The sequence below is a fragment of the Taudactylus pleione genome, unplaced genomic scaffold (assembly GCF_031769625.1).
Source record: "Taudactylus pleione unplaced genomic scaffold, aTauple2 ptg000129l, whole genome shotgun sequence".
NCBI classification, from domain to species: domain Eukaryota; kingdom Metazoa; phylum Chordata; class Amphibia; order Anura; family Myobatrachidae; genus Taudactylus; species Taudactylus pleione.
Genome location: NW_028284531.1, coordinates 5838095 through 5854742, shown reverse-complemented (window position 1 = coordinate 5854742; position 16648 = coordinate 5838095). Strand labels below are relative to the sequence as shown.

The 16648-nt window shown below is 42.5% G+C and overlaps 1 protein-coding gene across 1 annotated transcript in view; it reads left to right on the top strand.

Moving 5' to 3' along the window:
- Nucleotides 1–16648, top strand: part of SHC4 (SHC adaptor protein 4) — a 109523-nt gene that overhangs the window by 63922 nt on the left and 28953 nt on the right. Inside the window, exons 4-9 of the mRNA XM_088472799.1 lie at nucleotides 206–325; nucleotides 2285–2338; nucleotides 2683–2734; nucleotides 7616–7733; nucleotides 11886–12048; nucleotides 15496–15556. Coding sequence (XP_088328925.1) covers nucleotides 206–325; nucleotides 2285–2338; nucleotides 2683–2734; nucleotides 7616–7733; nucleotides 11886–12048; nucleotides 15496–15556 — 568 coding nt within the window. The remainder of the gene's footprint in view (nucleotides 1–205; nucleotides 326–2284; nucleotides 2339–2682; nucleotides 2735–7615; nucleotides 7734–11885; nucleotides 12049–15495; nucleotides 15557–16648) is intronic.

Below are 16648 nucleotides of genomic sequence, written 5' to 3'. Positions count from 1 at the left end.
TTAGAAGATTAATGGCTTATGTACGGTGACAAATTAGATGTAGTTCATTGTCAACATATCCTTTTGAAGGTCACAGGACTTTTACAGTGATTCATCCATCTAAGCATAAATAACAGAGTGGTTTCCTGTATCAATTTTTTTAAATATATATCCAGTCTATTGTTGAAAATCTTAAGTATATATCCCTGTTGTTTTTTGTATATAGCCTCCTCTCAAATTTCTTTCCTCTGTACTGGGGAAGAGCAACCTCCAGTTTTGTGGGATGAATGTCAAGTTGACCATTTCAACAAACAGCCTTACATTGACAAGTATCGACACACAGCAGGTACGTGTAGGAAGACAGCTTGGAAATCTATCTAGTAATATATGCTATGTTAATTTGGAGTATTAGAGCAAAATCTCACACATAGGTGGCCATACTTACTTAATGCATGCCATGATGCCTCAGTCAGTTATTAATGTTTTTACAGATTATTTTATTTCCTATTAAGAGTATAAAGTACATTAAATTATATGAATTGTATTTGTTGTACAGTAACTATTTTATTAAATGAGATTTACAGTTAAAGTGTAGGTGGACTAACTATCCAATGTTGGACAATGATTCTGGGGCAGATGCTTAGCGCCAGGAATGCTGGCGCTCCCGGGAGAAGATACAGAAAGCTGCATCTTCTCCCGTAAAACCCCTGGCAACGAGCATAGAACCCCTGGCAACGAGTGTGAAACCCCTGGCAACGAGCATGAAACCCCTGACAACGAGCATGAATCCCCTGGCAACGAGCATGAGACCCCTGATAATGGGCATGTAATTTAAAAGTATTTAGAAGCCTTACTGTGGGACAAATATGTAAGTGGCACTTTGGTAATGGTTAGGTCTAGATTACACAGCTCCAAGGGACCAGTGACGTCACACCCACGTGACCTGTCATCTAAGGGGGAGGGGCAACGATTTTAACGGGGGTCCAAAACTGTCCCCTCATGGGCTCGCTACGCTCGCCGTGCTTCGGGCACAGTGGCTCATTGCGCTCACCACAAAAATGTATTCCCCCTCTATGGCCACGTGGATGGTAACACAGGAGCGATTTGGCCCTCCTGCAGCGGTCACGTGACTGCAACATCACAGAGGTCCTTTCTCCACATAGGATCTAGCAGCAACCCTTTGGTAATAGGCATTACAGTGTGTGGCATAATGTGTAAGGGGCATTACGGTGTGTGGCATAATGTGTAAGGGGCATTACTATAACGAGGACAAATGACAAATACTGTAAACTGTCTATAGGGGTGGGGGCACATTTTTTACTTTTGCACTGGGAGCCAAATTGCGTATCAACGGCCCTGTATTCCTTTTACCAAAATGCCATGGGGGGGGGCATCAGAAACTCTTTGGCGGCAAGGAGGAGCACAATTTATAGTTACGCCACTGCTGTGACACAGGTGACAGTTCTCTTTGGCCACTTATAATTACATTGAGGCCACCGTTGGGGGGAGAAAAGGCTAACACACCTGTCCTGCGCTGATGTCCCTGTACAGTGCAGCGCTGCTGGCTCGGCTCGGATCTTATCTGCCCGACACCGCCACACCCAAGCACACTCCATGTGTGCACTGACTGCTAACTAGCCGGCCACCGCTACCCACAACTCAGCGGTGGCCGGCCAATAAGTATCAAGGCGTCACGCGTTGTGACGTCATGATGTTCCCCCTTGCAGACTCCGCCCCCCGACAGTCCGGTTTTGCGCATGCACAATCCAAAGGGTTGAAGAAACCGGGAGTTCAACTAATGTTTGCGGGGGAGCGAGGGGGTGTATTAAAAACCGGAAGACTCCCGCTAAAGTCGGGAGAGTAGGCAACCCTGCACTAGTGGAATGATACAATCAGCAAACACCCTTGCAGAACAGTCCTGAACTTTTATTTTGTAGTAATGTACAGCAATTTGTCTTGATAAGGTTTAACCTAACACTTATATTTAATTTATACACTTCGTCAAGCCTAGCTTTAAGTGTTTTGGTGCCCCACCCCTTCCCCTGAATCGGTATGTAATGCCGGCTGTCGGGATGCCTCCTGTCACAATACTGACAGCGGTATCCCGATGGTTGGTATTACGGATGTGTGTAAGGTAAAGAAGGCGTCCTTATTTGAGGCTGCGACAGCATTGCGATTGCATTCATTAGCATAACTTCGTAGTGAGACTGCGTGTGTAATTGCTATTACGAATGCAATAGCAATCCTTACTGAATCAGGCCCAAAGTCTGTAAGCTTCACTACGTATGTGTCATTTATTTTCTAGGTAGTTGCAAACCATCATATGCAGTCGATATCATTTGCTTCTGGTGGAGATCCAGTGAGTATATTATTGGTTTATATTAAAATAAATGCAATATTATTCCAGATCATATTAATTTGTACAAACCATTTAATTTACACACACATAACACTACATTATTGTAGCATTATTTTATTCTAATTCACATTTCATGTTTAGTTTCGTACGGTTATATTTCTGTAATAAAGTGTTGCTGTGAACAGGCATTTTTACGCGTTAAACATAATTGGGAATAATTCATGCAGCAAAACATAGCCAGCCAATCGGCCATATCTATCATTTATTGGTTCCGTTAACTATCAGATAAACAAATCAGCAAAGATCAAGAATATATAAATAATAAAATGTTTATTTTATTCTAGGACACAACAGACTATGTTGCATATGTAGCCAAGGATCCAGTAAACCAAAGAGGTATGATAATGCTTAACATTATTTTTGCTACTTCCTAGGGCGTTATTTACGAAGAAGCGACTTTTGTAAGCTTCTGCTTCCAGATGAAAATGTAAAACAGCACCTGCAGTCAGTGTAAAGCCTGGCATGCTGTAAACTGACTACGGGTTCCATTTAAAAGTTTCACTTGCAACCCGCCAAGAAGCAGCGGCTTACAAAAGTCGCTGCTTCATAAATAAAGCCCTAAGGGGTTTATGTATCAAGCTGTGAAAAGCGTGGAGAAGTGGACCAGTGGAAAAGTTGCCCATATCAACCAATCATCTCCTACCTATTATTTTATAGACTGTACTTGATAAATGCTGCTTTAAAGCTGATTGGTTGCTATGGGCAACTTTTCCACTGGTCCGCTTTTCCACGCTTTTCACTGCTTGATACATCAACCCCAAAGTCACAAATGTGCACCTTGCTAACTCTTCAGTAAGGGACACATCACATATAAGGTTCTGAAGTTGATTGGAACCATGGAAAAGACAAATTTAAGGCGGGTATCCACTTGCCGATTAAAATGAGCGATTGAACGATAACGATGTTGTTATCGTTCAATCGCTCATTAATCGTGCACAAATCGTTCATGAAATTGTCGGAAACGACCAGCGATGCGCACTCCTGTTGGTCGTTTCCGACTTCAATCATCGCCTGAAGCTGCTGGTCAATATGCCCATAACGACAGATAGACCATGTTCAGGGATGTGGGAGGGTGCCTACACTGAACAACATATCATTCAGTGTTGGCACCTACAGGATGAGGAACGACTGTACGATTACAATGTTATAATCGTGCTGTCGTTCCACTATCTGCTAGTGAAGTGGTTCCCAATCTTTTTTGAATCACGGCACCCTAGTGCATCAGCATTGTTTTCACGGCACCCCTAAGCCAAAAGTTTGGTATTTAGAAATTCAGAAAAACATGCAGTGAAGTAGTACAGTGAAGTAAATTGTGCTGATCTGACATCCTTAGGGTCACTTATGTGGTGTTGGACAGGTTTGTGCTTCTGTTTGTGCACATATTTACATTACATTGACCATAAAGAATTTGATTTGGTGCTAGATCACCAACCTGAGGCACCCCTGCAAGTGTCCCGAGGCACCCCAGGGTGCCGCGGTGCACAGTTTGGGAACCACTATGCTAGTGGCAGTTCCATCTTGCCAATCAACTTGTCGAACTACGCATGCGTCAGTAGGGGATGATGGGATTTAGGATCCTTCTCTGGTAAAAAGTGTGAAATATGGCTAATCTGATGGCGGCGTTTGTTAAATGGGTCAAGCAAAGCATTCCGGAGCTTGGTACATATCACAACATAGCGGCCCCATAGAAACCTGTGGGGATGCTACTGCAATCATAAATGGGGTAACTGTATAACTGCTGCAGTATCCCCTACATACATCCTGGTGATGCTTACATTGTGTGGGTATCCCATGAAAACAGCAACATTACTTTAATAAACGTGCCCCTTAATGTGTTAGCAGCTTTAGATGCTGATCGAGGAAAACTAAATACACAGCCCCAGATTTATCAGTGAGTGATATTCTTGTTTTCACTCGTTACTAATCTTAAATGGTGCTCCAACCAATCAGCTCCTAACTGACATGTGTTTGCAAAATTAGTTAGGACTTGGAGCTGATTGGTTGGAGTATCATTTAAGATTAGGTACGAGTGATAACAAGAATAAATCTGGGCCACAGTGCCATCTCATGGTGAATAGTGTAATAGCTCATATAATGTTATAGTAAGTGCCATTCAAATAGTGATATTAGAAATACATTTCCAATTCTGTCATTTACTCCTTATAATGATGTCTCTTGTCCTTGTGCTAAGCTCTGGAGAGTGATAAACTACCAACCACTCAGCTCTTAACTGTCATGTTGGCAGTTTGTCACTCTCCAATTTATCACTTTCCACAGGTTAACACTTCTGCCTCTTTGGGCTGAATTCAATTAGCCGCAAAAAAGCCAAGCCGCGATGTTTTTGCCGCCTTCGCCTGTTTTTAGGCGACACTTTTTTCCCTGTGCGCTCCCACGTATTCAATTCCAAAAGACATGAAAAATCAAACTTGTGAGATCGGCGAAAAGCAAAACTGGCGAAAAGTCCCTAAGATTTTTGGGAAATCAGTCTGTACCCCAGAAAATGCTGCACTAACATTATAAATCAATATAGAAGTGTTCTAATAGCCCTAATAAAAGTGTTTTGTGTTCTTAAAGTGTCAGAATTGGCTGTTATATGCTTATATGCATAAGTGCTGAAAAATGATAGAAAGCTATTTATTTGGGGGGAAAATAAGTACCGAGGTCAAATTTGGGGTACATGAAAAATGGGTACTAGCATATTTTGAAGTCTCTAAAGTGAAGATTTAAAAAATCTTCAAAATACACCTGCTGCAGCCTTGTGCAATCCCAAAAACACCTGTCCCATCCATATAGCCCCCCAAAGTACCAGACCCCCCACTTTTAACCCAATTTCCAATACTTTTTTTCATTTTCGCAAAAATATCATTTTTGGGGTCTTCTCAAAAAATGTTTAAAGTTTTTTGGACTGAGTAGTCATTAGGGGGGATGTCCAAAGGCTTCTGGACCACATCCCAAAATAGAGATTTTGCACTCCCAGATTTTGCACTCCCAGTATAGTCCCAGCCTATACATAGAGAAAACTTTTCTCCTGGTTTTTTTCCCGCATATAGGCGGAATACGGAGATAAGTTGAAAACAGGCGAAAAGTCCAAATCGGAGAAAACTTTTCTCCAAACTGCACTTTTCAGGGCTAATTGAATACGGCCCTGTCTCTTAAGTTTGTGACTATTTATTTTAGTTCTTTGTAATAGCAGTTTGTTCTGTCAAATAATAATATTTATCTATATTTGTGTAGGACAGTGCACAGATTCCAGAAGTACTGTTCATGCAAATGGCTCACTGGCAATCGGAGAGTCACAAACCATCCATATTAAAGGATACCTGCTTATTTGTAGTTCTAAGTGTTAAGGGACCCATGGATGCATTTCTGTGTGTTTTTTAAACCACTGGAATGAAATCACATACAGACAGGGCCGGCTCTAGGGGTGTTCGACCAGTGCAGTCGCACAGGGCGGCACCCGCAGAGGGCGGCACCCCTCCCCAGCATACCGATTTCAGCGGGACAGTACTGGCCCATGGGTGGTCAAATCGGGAGGCTGGGGACCCCCACCGCCGCAGCTGTGTGGCGGTGCCGGACCCACGGAGAGTGAATGGATGCCGCGCGCATGCGCGCGGCAACCATTCACTGACGGAAGAGGGCTGGGGGAAGCCCAGCCAGTGACGGAGTGCTGGGCTTTACCCCCAGCCTGACGTTATTTGGAGGCGTACCAGGCAGGATCCTCTCATTAACTATGACGTAATGTCCTGGGCTAACATGTATTTTCCATAAGATAAGTTTTACTTTAAAGTCCCTTTTGAGTGCCTTTGGTTCTAAATACTATATATATATATATATATATATATATATATATACACACACAGTATGTATGTGTGTGTATAATATATATATATATATATATAAAATCATTTTTCTATAGCTCCACCCCCCAGTAGCTCCACCCACAGTTCCTGAACCTATTTTTCCAGAAAAATAGCCCTGAATAGACCTGCTTCAAGCTGGCGATTGTAGCATGAGCAGGTACCAGTTACACAGAAGCATGCACAGATCAGTGATATCCATGCTTGCTCCTGTGAAAAAAAACTATTTGAGTGTAAAATAATAAAAAAAAAATTAACTGGGGTCCCCCTCTAAATGCACAACAAGCCCCGGGCTTTTCCGAGCCAGTCCTGGTTTTAGAAATAAGGGGGACCACAGGTATACCAGCATGCGGGGGAGGCTTGCTGGGACCTCTAGTTCTACTGTAAAAGACAATATTAATAAATCTAATATTTTACACAATCAACCTGGCACCTACCGCCCAGGGGTGGCGGGGATAACTTTATTGGGGGGGTCCCCACCTCCCCAGGGATCCCCGACCTGCACTGACTGTCATATGTGAATGTTTTGGCTGGGAGACTCGGTGAAAGGGTACTTCGTCTGGGGCATTACACCCCCTTGAGAAAGTCCGGTGCTGGTTTTGGAAAATACGAAGGACCCCTACTCATTTTGTCCCCCGTATTTCCAAAACCAGGACCAGCTCACTTAGCCTGGTGCTGGTTGATGAAAATACGGGGAACCCTACGTCATCCCCCCCTCCCATATTTTCATAACCAGGACTGGCTCAGAAAAGCGCGGTGCTGACTGTGCATTTTTTTATTTTAACACTTTTCTAGATTTTTACACACATAAGCATGCATAGGTCTCACTGATCTGTGCATGCATCTGTGTAACTCGCACCTGCTAATGCTAAAACCACCAGCATGAAGCAGATCGATTATTTTAAGGATGTTCTGTTCTGTTTTGTGTTCGATTTTGAATACTCCATTCAATAACGAACAAGAAATCACTAGTCAAAATTGAATTTTAGTAAATATAGGATTTGGACTGTAAAATCGAATTTCTATTTGATTCAATTTTATATGACTTAAAATCGAATTTCAAATCGATTTTTAGTAAATATACCCCCTAAATTTTTGATAGCAGAGTTGGTGCAAAAATTGTCTGTCTGCAGAGTGAAAATGGCTGTATGCCATTTCTACAAATTTATCTCATTAATCCACTCTGCAAAATTATTATTTTTTTTTTATTTTTAAGCTCCCATGTCCTTATTGTATTAAGAAGGTATCAATGTAGTTTATATAGTATTAATAGAGAAATGTACCTGTGGGTGAAGAATAGAATGTAAGCAAATGAACTGAAAAGATATCTGATGATGATTAATCTCATACATTATTTCAGCTTGTCACATTCTGGAATGTCCGAGCAGCAAAGCGCAAGAGGTGATCAACACAATTGGACAAGCTTTTGAACTGCGTTTTAAACAGTTCTTGAAAAGTCCATCTTTTATAGATGAGAGGTAACGATGTGTCATAGCTTCAACACTTACACTCTGCCACATCGGACAATTGGCCTGATTCAGAGTCGGACGCTAATGCGATCAAAGCTGCGATTTCCTACGCAACGCAGCAGCGAAAATATGCTAATGTTTGCAAAGATCACCCGAGCATAAAGACGTCCACTGCTGCTTTCTTACCTGCGTGCAACGACGCATACATGTGTAAATATTGGTAAAATTGATGCACATACGTGGCCATCTTACCCTTGCGGAAGGTCTGACCTGCCGCAGCCTTGGGAGCTCTTCTGACATGAAGAGCTGCGTATGCACTCGCAGTGGATAATTTATGCAAGCCCATGTAACGGCGTTTAAATGGACAGACTCGCCTGTGTTTCTCAGACCACCCCCGTTACCACCACCAAACGTTTTCAACCTGTCACTCACTCTGCAATGGATTACTATGTGCATCCGTAATCGCAGTGCTATCGCTGTGCACGCACAGTGCGGCTTATATGCATGCGCAATGGCAAACAATCGCTCGATTGCGTGCGTAATCGCCTTTGCGTCCATATCTGAATCAGGCCCAATGTTCTGTAACTCATTGATCCCAGAAATACACTTTAAATATGGAACATACAGTACATTTGACAGTATTTTTTTTCATAATGAGTATTTTGTACTGGTGCTAATGATTTTAGTGTATTTTATAGCTTTTAAAGTTATCTTCACTTTTATTACACTGTTACTATCATATTCTTCTTCGCTATTTTATCAGTCCACATGTGAGTTATAACCAAGAGTATCTGTAATTGCCAAACTTAACTACAAGCTTTGTGCCGGATGACAAACAACTCCAGTATTTCAATGCCTAGTGGTATCTATCACTTAAAGGGGTGAATTCAATTATGGGCGAAGAAAGATCGCATGTCCCGGTACAATGTGCGGTGCACAATGTTGGTGTAATGTACACACACACATACCACATGTATATACAGTATGTGCATAGATAGGAGTGTGCAGTAGCCAGCACAGGGTGCCGCAGCAGGACCCCAACCTCCGCCGGATCTTGGACTACCCCATCCCCCCTTCCTTTGGGACATAGACTACTCACCTGGCAGAGTCTGACTTGGCAGTGCTACTGCGCATGTGAAAACTTGGATTCACGCATGGATGACTCAGAGAGTAAAGACTTTTAAATTGTTTATACATATTACACTGCTACTTTTTCCTTAAGGACACTTAACAAAGCGTAACGTATATCAGCAGGTTTACAAATTGAAAACATCCAAAAGTTGAGATAAAGGAAATGCTTTTTCTCCCCTCGCGGTTCTGGGAAATAAAATACAGACGTTTCCGCTGGGTGCTTTTCAGAGCGCTTGCCAATCACAATAAACTATGCTCATAATTGATCACATAAAACAAGATTTTATCTTTCATGGAGAATAGCAGGAAACAGAGAAATCCTTGGAGGCCACGTAATGTTGTAATGGTAGATAAGGAGTTTTTACGTGAAACCTTCCAGATGTGGCAATTAACAAAATAAATGACATTGACATCCTAACCCAGGCAGAAAAGATGTGATCATATAATATATGAATGCAGTGTGATGGAAGACATACTGAAAAGCACACCACCAACAGTGGGACATTTAGATCAAGTGCATTCCTCCATAACAATGTTATAGCTTCTCCCAATTTAATAATGTCATCTAACAGCACGCTCATTATTGGCATGTCTCCCTCTGCTTCCTCCCACACTGCTCATCTCTGTATGTTCTCAGCATTTTACTTATCTATCATAGAAGATAACTAGAACCACACATCTCTCAAAGATCGTCTAGGCCTCTTCCCACAATACTGTAGAAATGGTTCTACGTATTAATTATAGTGTTTCAGTATTGGCATACCTACATTAATCACAAACACAATGCATTTTAATTAACCACTGCTGTATCTCAAATATATATTATAGGCTATCTCCTTCTGTCTGAGTGTTATGTTAGAGTTACCACAATGCTGTAGTGATATAACCAAATAACACTAGGGCCATGTCTATAAATTTGTGAAGGATAAGAGTAAGTGAGCGGAATCCCTATTAGAAGTTGAACAGGTAGTTTATTGATAACTGCAACCATTTGATATGTAGTGTAACCAGACATAAGTGAGATGTATCCAACCTTCGAGACAGATAATGTAGAGAAGTTACCCATGGCAACCAATCAGCTTTTAGCTGTTATTTATCTAGTACAATGTATAAAATGGCAGAAGCTGAATGGTCGCCATGGAGAACGGTTCCACTTTGTCTCTCTTGAAGGTTTGATATATCTACCCCATAGAAAACATCTGTAACCCTCCCCATTTAATCACTAACCATAACTGACGGGACATATGTAGATCAGTTTGTGACACTCCTACTCAGAGACGTAACTAGACATTTTGGTGCCCTGTGTCAAAAATAGCATTGGTGCCCCCCCCTAGTTTAAATATGGACAGTGCGCGTCGAAGGCGTGCACCAAAAATAGGGGCGAGACTTCACAGGGAAGGGATGTGGTCACACAATAGTACCAACTCAAATTATGCCACAGAGTAAGGCTCTTTTCCTATTATACCACACAGTAGTACTGCTTATACACATTATGAGACACAGTATTACCCCTTATTGCACATAATGCCACACAGTATAGCCCCTTATTCACATGATGCCACACAGCATAGCCCCCTATTCACATTATGCCACACAGTAGTACCCTTATTGCACATAATGCCACACAGTATAGCTCCTTATTCACATTATGCCACACAGTATAGTCCCTTTTTGCACATTATGCTAGACACCACACAATACTGCCCCTTATACACCATACAGTATAGCCCCTTATGCATCACAAAGTATAGCCCCTTATGCATCACAAAGTATAGCCCCTTATACATCACAAAGTATAGCCCCTTATACATCACAAAGTATAGCCCCTTATACATCACAAAGTATAGCCCCTTAAACACCAAAACGTTTATCTTTATTATAGTCTAACATTACTGGACATTACACATGGGGGAGATGTATCAAGCCTTGGAGCGAGATAAAGTGGAGAGATACAATATAAGTACCAACCAATCAGCTCCTAACGGTCACTTTACAGGCTTTATTTCTCTCCAAGGCTTAGTACATTGACCTCATAGCCTGTACAATGACAGTCAGTAGCTGATTGGTTGATACCAAAAAAATTACTATATGTCACATCACATCAATGCAATGTAATGTTTTGTAGACATTCATGGACACTTACCTGTCCGGCGTCTTCCTCCTGCAAAGGACGCTGGTCTACAGGGGGCGGAGCCTGTAGCAGGTGCCAGGCAGTGAGCAGGGAAGTATTCAACTTCCCTGTCCATTTCATCATGGTGTTCAGACTACACCATCCTGAGATGGCAAATTTGAACACACAGGAGAAGCGGAAAGCTGAGCTTTCCGTCCTTTAATGAATCTCACTCACCATACTACAGTATAGTGATGCGATTTAGCCACAGAGCAGGAGTGCCACTGGAGAAGTAATGAACTTCTCCATGGTAACCCGCTCTGTGAATAGCACCAAGCAAAGAAAAGCCATACTTTGGGAATTTACAAATGGCACCTGATGCAATGTTTAGTACTGTGGCACTCAATGGTCTTCCCACTACACTGCAATGTACCTGCCTGATATCCAGGCCACCTCCAACAAACTAATAGTGTTTCTGATATGCAGAGAGGCAGGAAAATTCTTAGCATCTCACAAATTCCTACCTCCTACTCCTTTTGTATCATCCCTTTCAGTCAAATAAGCTTTTCCCCTTTTCCCCTAAAACAATACTCAGTTTAGCCTCGTACAGTACAAGGCTTATCACTTATTAGAGTATGGGTGAACATGAAGACTGTATTAATTATAAGCGGCAGTGTTATAGATGTAAAGAATTGCTCTCCTGGAAATGTTCCTCTCTGCCATAGTGCAACATGAAGGTGCAAACTGGGTCCCATTAAATATCTGTACCAGCTCTGGGCTGGTGCACAATCTAGTTCTTGTGAAGTGGAAATGGCAGTACTAGACCTATCTGCACACCAGGGAACACCCTTGAGAATTCACCCTTTCCACCTTTTTATTTTCATAGTTTTTCATTATTGTGTGTATGTCTTTGTGTTTAGTGAAGTATTAAGACTTGGTAATGTGGCACAGAAACCAGAAGAAAAAGAGGGTCATGAATATTACAATGAGTTACCAGGAAAGGAGCCCCCTACTGGTGGAGTACTTGACAAAAGGATGCAAACCACAGGATCGAGACTTGATTGTGATATTCAGAACCCTAAGGTAAAAGTAACCTAATGCTTTGTAATCATATGAAGTAAAATTGCAGTGTTACTTGGTTGCAATCTAATAAATAATCAGTTTTAGGTAATTAACTGCAAGGGTAGGAGAGTTTATATAGCAGTGTGATGGCATGCCATTTTTGTTCTTCTCTAAAAATATGTCTTCTCTTTATGGGGTAGATGTACTAAGACTTGGGGGTAGATGTACTAAGCCGTGGAGAGAGATAAAGTACTAACTAATTAGCTCCCGTCATTTTTCAAACACAGCCTTAGTACAAGCTTAGTACACGTTTCCCTAGGAGGTAAAGTACCAACCAATCAGCTCCTAACAGTCCGTGTTTAAACACAGTCTATAAAATGTCAGCCCCCCCCCCCAAATCAATAACCAGTCCCGGAAATCTGAGCCTGGGCTGGTATTGTGAAATGGGAGAAAAAAAGGCGCAGGGTTTCCCCTTTTCTCCAATAACCAGCACCAGCCTGAACTAGCTGGTGGATTGACACTATCTGCGGTATCCAATTAGCCCCGAACATTGTTCGGGGGCGCTAATGGATCCCCGTGGCTATCCAATTAGCCCCAAAGTGCCGGCCGAAGCCAGCCCTTATCTGGGGTTTTTCTTTCGGGACCTGATGTGTCCCGAGAAAAAGACGTTTTTTGGCCGAAATATCCTATTATAATATTCAAAAATAATAGGATAGGGAGGAAATAACATTGGTGAAAAATGGGGATAATCAGCGAAAAATCCATGGATATGGAAATTGGATACCCCCTATAGGAGGGAGACAAACATAACGGCTACCAGCCCAAAACTAGAATTCCTCAGAAAGTGGGAACCATCTCAAAACTGGAATTCCTCAGAAAGTGGGAACCGCTAAGTTCCTGAGGAACTACCAGCCCTGGGCTGAAAGCTTGAGGGCTATTCCCAGCACTCCTGGTGATGGTGGGTGCTGGGAATAGTAATAAAATAGTAACTAATATTGTTCATTGCAGGTGGACTACGAGTCCCGGACAGCCAGCACTGGCAAGATGGCACTTGTAGAACATGCCCGGACAGTAATGGCCCGCTGGCACCTGAAGTCTGCCTGTAAAGAAACTATTAAAATAACTAGGAAGTCCAGGGCTGGACTTTTCTTACACATAGTCACGATCGGCACCACATCGTGTCCCAGAATTTGCAAATCTGCCCTACAGCACGGCAGATCTGAAGATGCGATGTACGACCTGCGGCTACGCGCATCAGCATCGTGACTCACGATTTGGGCATATTTTACACGATTTGTCATCACGATGCATCGAAATCGGTCAAATCGTGTAAAAAAATTGCGAAGTGTGTATGCATTAGTGTCAGCGGCATTTCAAATGCAGACACATCCACAGAATATAGACATGCCGAATATCATTTAAATCAGCAGAAGCTGCTTATGCGTCCTACTTGCAACACTGTGCAATTAAGACACATTTGAAGGTAAAAAGTAGCACGAAAAGCACTTGGCACAACCGAGTCACGCCATGGCATGGCACGACTAGAAGGGCTGTTTAACGTGCAAGGAAGAATGTATGTGGACACAGCTGTACAAATCAAGTTTGCATTACATAGAAACGTTCATATAACTATATAATAAGCAAGAAAGCGTGTCTGTTTGTCTGTCTATTAGTCATGTATGCACGGCCAGAGTTTTCGACCTAGCTCCATCAAATTTGGCAAGGTGGTGTGGTTTGACTAGGATTACGTTTTTGCCAAGGACTTGAACTTCGTCAGGGCCACACACTGTCACACAATCGCTAAAAATGGGGACACTCTTAAATTGCACAGGTTCCGGGGCTGGCTCCAGTTTTTGCAACGCAGTAGTAGTGTCCCTTATACTTTATGCCACACAGTAATGCCCCTTACACTATACAGTAATGCTTCTTACACATTATACCACACAGTAATGCCCTTTACAGATTATGCCACATAGAGGTAGTGTCCCGTATAACACATTATTTCACATAATAGTAGTGTCCCTTACACATTATGCCCCCCCCCCAGCAACTCACCTCCCCATGTCCCAGCAGCCTCTCGCCTACCCCTGTGTGCCATCAGCCAACAGGTGTGCATTTGGGGCCGGGCCCCCAGCTAATTACAGCTGGCGCACCAGCAGGCAGCAGCAGACATGGCCAGATAGCACTGGTGCAATTTGAAACTGTTACCAGTCGCTAGGCCAATTGGAGCTCACGGACCGGCAGTCAATCAGTAGCTGCCACTGCTGATTGGCTGCCAGAGCATGAGCTCTGATTGCCTTGCGACAGGTGGCGCTGCCTCTACATGACTGCCTGCCAGTGTGCCAGCTGTAATCAGCTGGAGGGCCGACATAAAATCAACATTGCTGACACCCGGGCCCCCCTCGACGGCCCTGACTGGACAGGCCCACCTTGTGTGTGTGACTGGGTGCAGGGGGGAGCGACGGGCCACAGAGGCAGCTCGGGCACCATAGCAGCGGCACCCACACTAGTTCACGGTTTTCACACACGGTAGTTACTCCACTGTTTGCATGTTAGCAAACAGTGGAGTCCTTTTCAGGATCAATGGAATGGAGTTATAGGTGGGGACAATGTAAACAATTAAAGGCTGCAGGTGTACTTCAAGGTCCAGTCTTCAACCCAGGCAATGCCGGGTGTCCCAGCTAGTATAAAATAAATGTGTTAGTATTACTATGACATTATATTCTCTCTCCTTCCACTACAAATGCAAAAATGTGACACTCCTGAAGTGCATTTTTCATGGTTGCCTCTACTTTGCATGTGTGCCTCTACTTTGCTTACGTGCCTCTCCTTTACATGTACTTTCTTGGGTGCCTATATTTCCCATATACTGCTCTTCTTTACATGTAGGCCTCTACTTTCCATGGGTGCCTCTACTTGTATGCCTCATCTTTCCATTTAGACCTCTCCTTTCCATGGATGCCCCTACTTTCCATGGGTGCCTCTACTTCCAATGAAGGCCTCTACTTTTGATGTACGCCTCTTTTCTTCCATGGGTGCCTCTATTTTTGATGTACGTCTCTTCTTTCCATGGGTGCCTCTGCTTCCCATGTATGCCTCTCCTTTCCATGGGTGCCTCTCCTTTCAATGTACGCCTCTCCTTTCCATGGGTGCCTCTACTTCCAATGTAGGCCTCTCCTTTATGGGTGCCTCTCCTTTCCATGGAGGCCTCTCCTTCTAGGTACATTTTTAGGCACATTTACAATATAACAAATGCATTAAGACACATAAAATTAATATGTTTGTAGAGTGGATGTGTATTTGAGTATAAACACATAATTTTTTCAGGAATGCTATTCAGCTTAGCAATACACAGTTTATATTAATATATAATATTGCCTTTACTTGCTTGTTTAATTTATACTTTTAATAAAGTTGTTTTGTTTTATGTTTTTTTCAGAGCATGTACTTTTTGTTATTCATTTCTAGGTCGCTAATCCTATTTGTGGCAGTATATATGAAAACTGTTTAGAGAACCACAAGATATCAGGTATGATGTATTTATAACTGCACTGCATAGCTTTCTTCACAGTGCAATTCAGGACACCCCCCAAAAAAACACATATGTATGTGTATGTAGAGTCATATGCATCTCAAGAGCTATTTGTCCAGTTTTATTATATAAATTAAAATATAATACATGTTAGCCATTAAAATGGGTGTACATGTCTGTGTAAAATACCCTAACAATCAATGAATATTAATGGAAAGTCTTGTTGGTTATACAATTATTTAGCACATTAACACCCTCTTTGCAGAGCCGCAGCTCATATATCTGTGAATGTCATTGTTCACAGATTATTATTATTATTGTCGTTTATTTATATGGCGCCACAAGTGTTCAGCAGCGCCTTACAAAGTACATAACCAAAAAAGTGACTTACAGTACAATACAATACAGGACACACAGATATATTGTGTCGACCGTGCTGCACTGCAAATGCAATATATCTTGTAGATATAACGTGTGCATCTGCCGGTGTGTACGCCGACTCCCCATACGCTGACTGATGGATCCGCCGATATTGACATCACATATGGGTGGGCAAATTTAAATGCCCATCCAGTTGTGAAGTTTGGTCAGACATATCGAGCAGCCGATTGGTAAGAGTGTATACTTACCAAATCGGTCACTCGGCCTTCGGGGGCTGTCGGTCAACTGCTTGGTCGCTTAAATGTGTGTACTGTACATTACACATAACTTTACAGAGGATATTTAGTTATTCACATCAATCCTTGCCACAGTGGAGCTTACAATCTATATTCCCTACCACATGGACACACACACATACACTAGGGTTATTTTTTTGTCAGAAGCCAATTAACCTATCAGCATGTTTTTTGAAGTGTAGGAGGAAACTGGAGCATGCAGAGGAAACAAATGCAAATATAGGGAGAACATACAAACTCAACACAAATAGGGAATTGGTCATGAATTATACTCATGACTTCAGAGCTGTAAGGCAATAATGCTAACCCCATGCTGTCCAAGTACAGTACACTTGGTTGCTTGTTGAAACTTCTAGCACAGTAACAGCTGTAGATTCACAGCTTGGCTACTGTACCCCTGTGGTAGAATGTA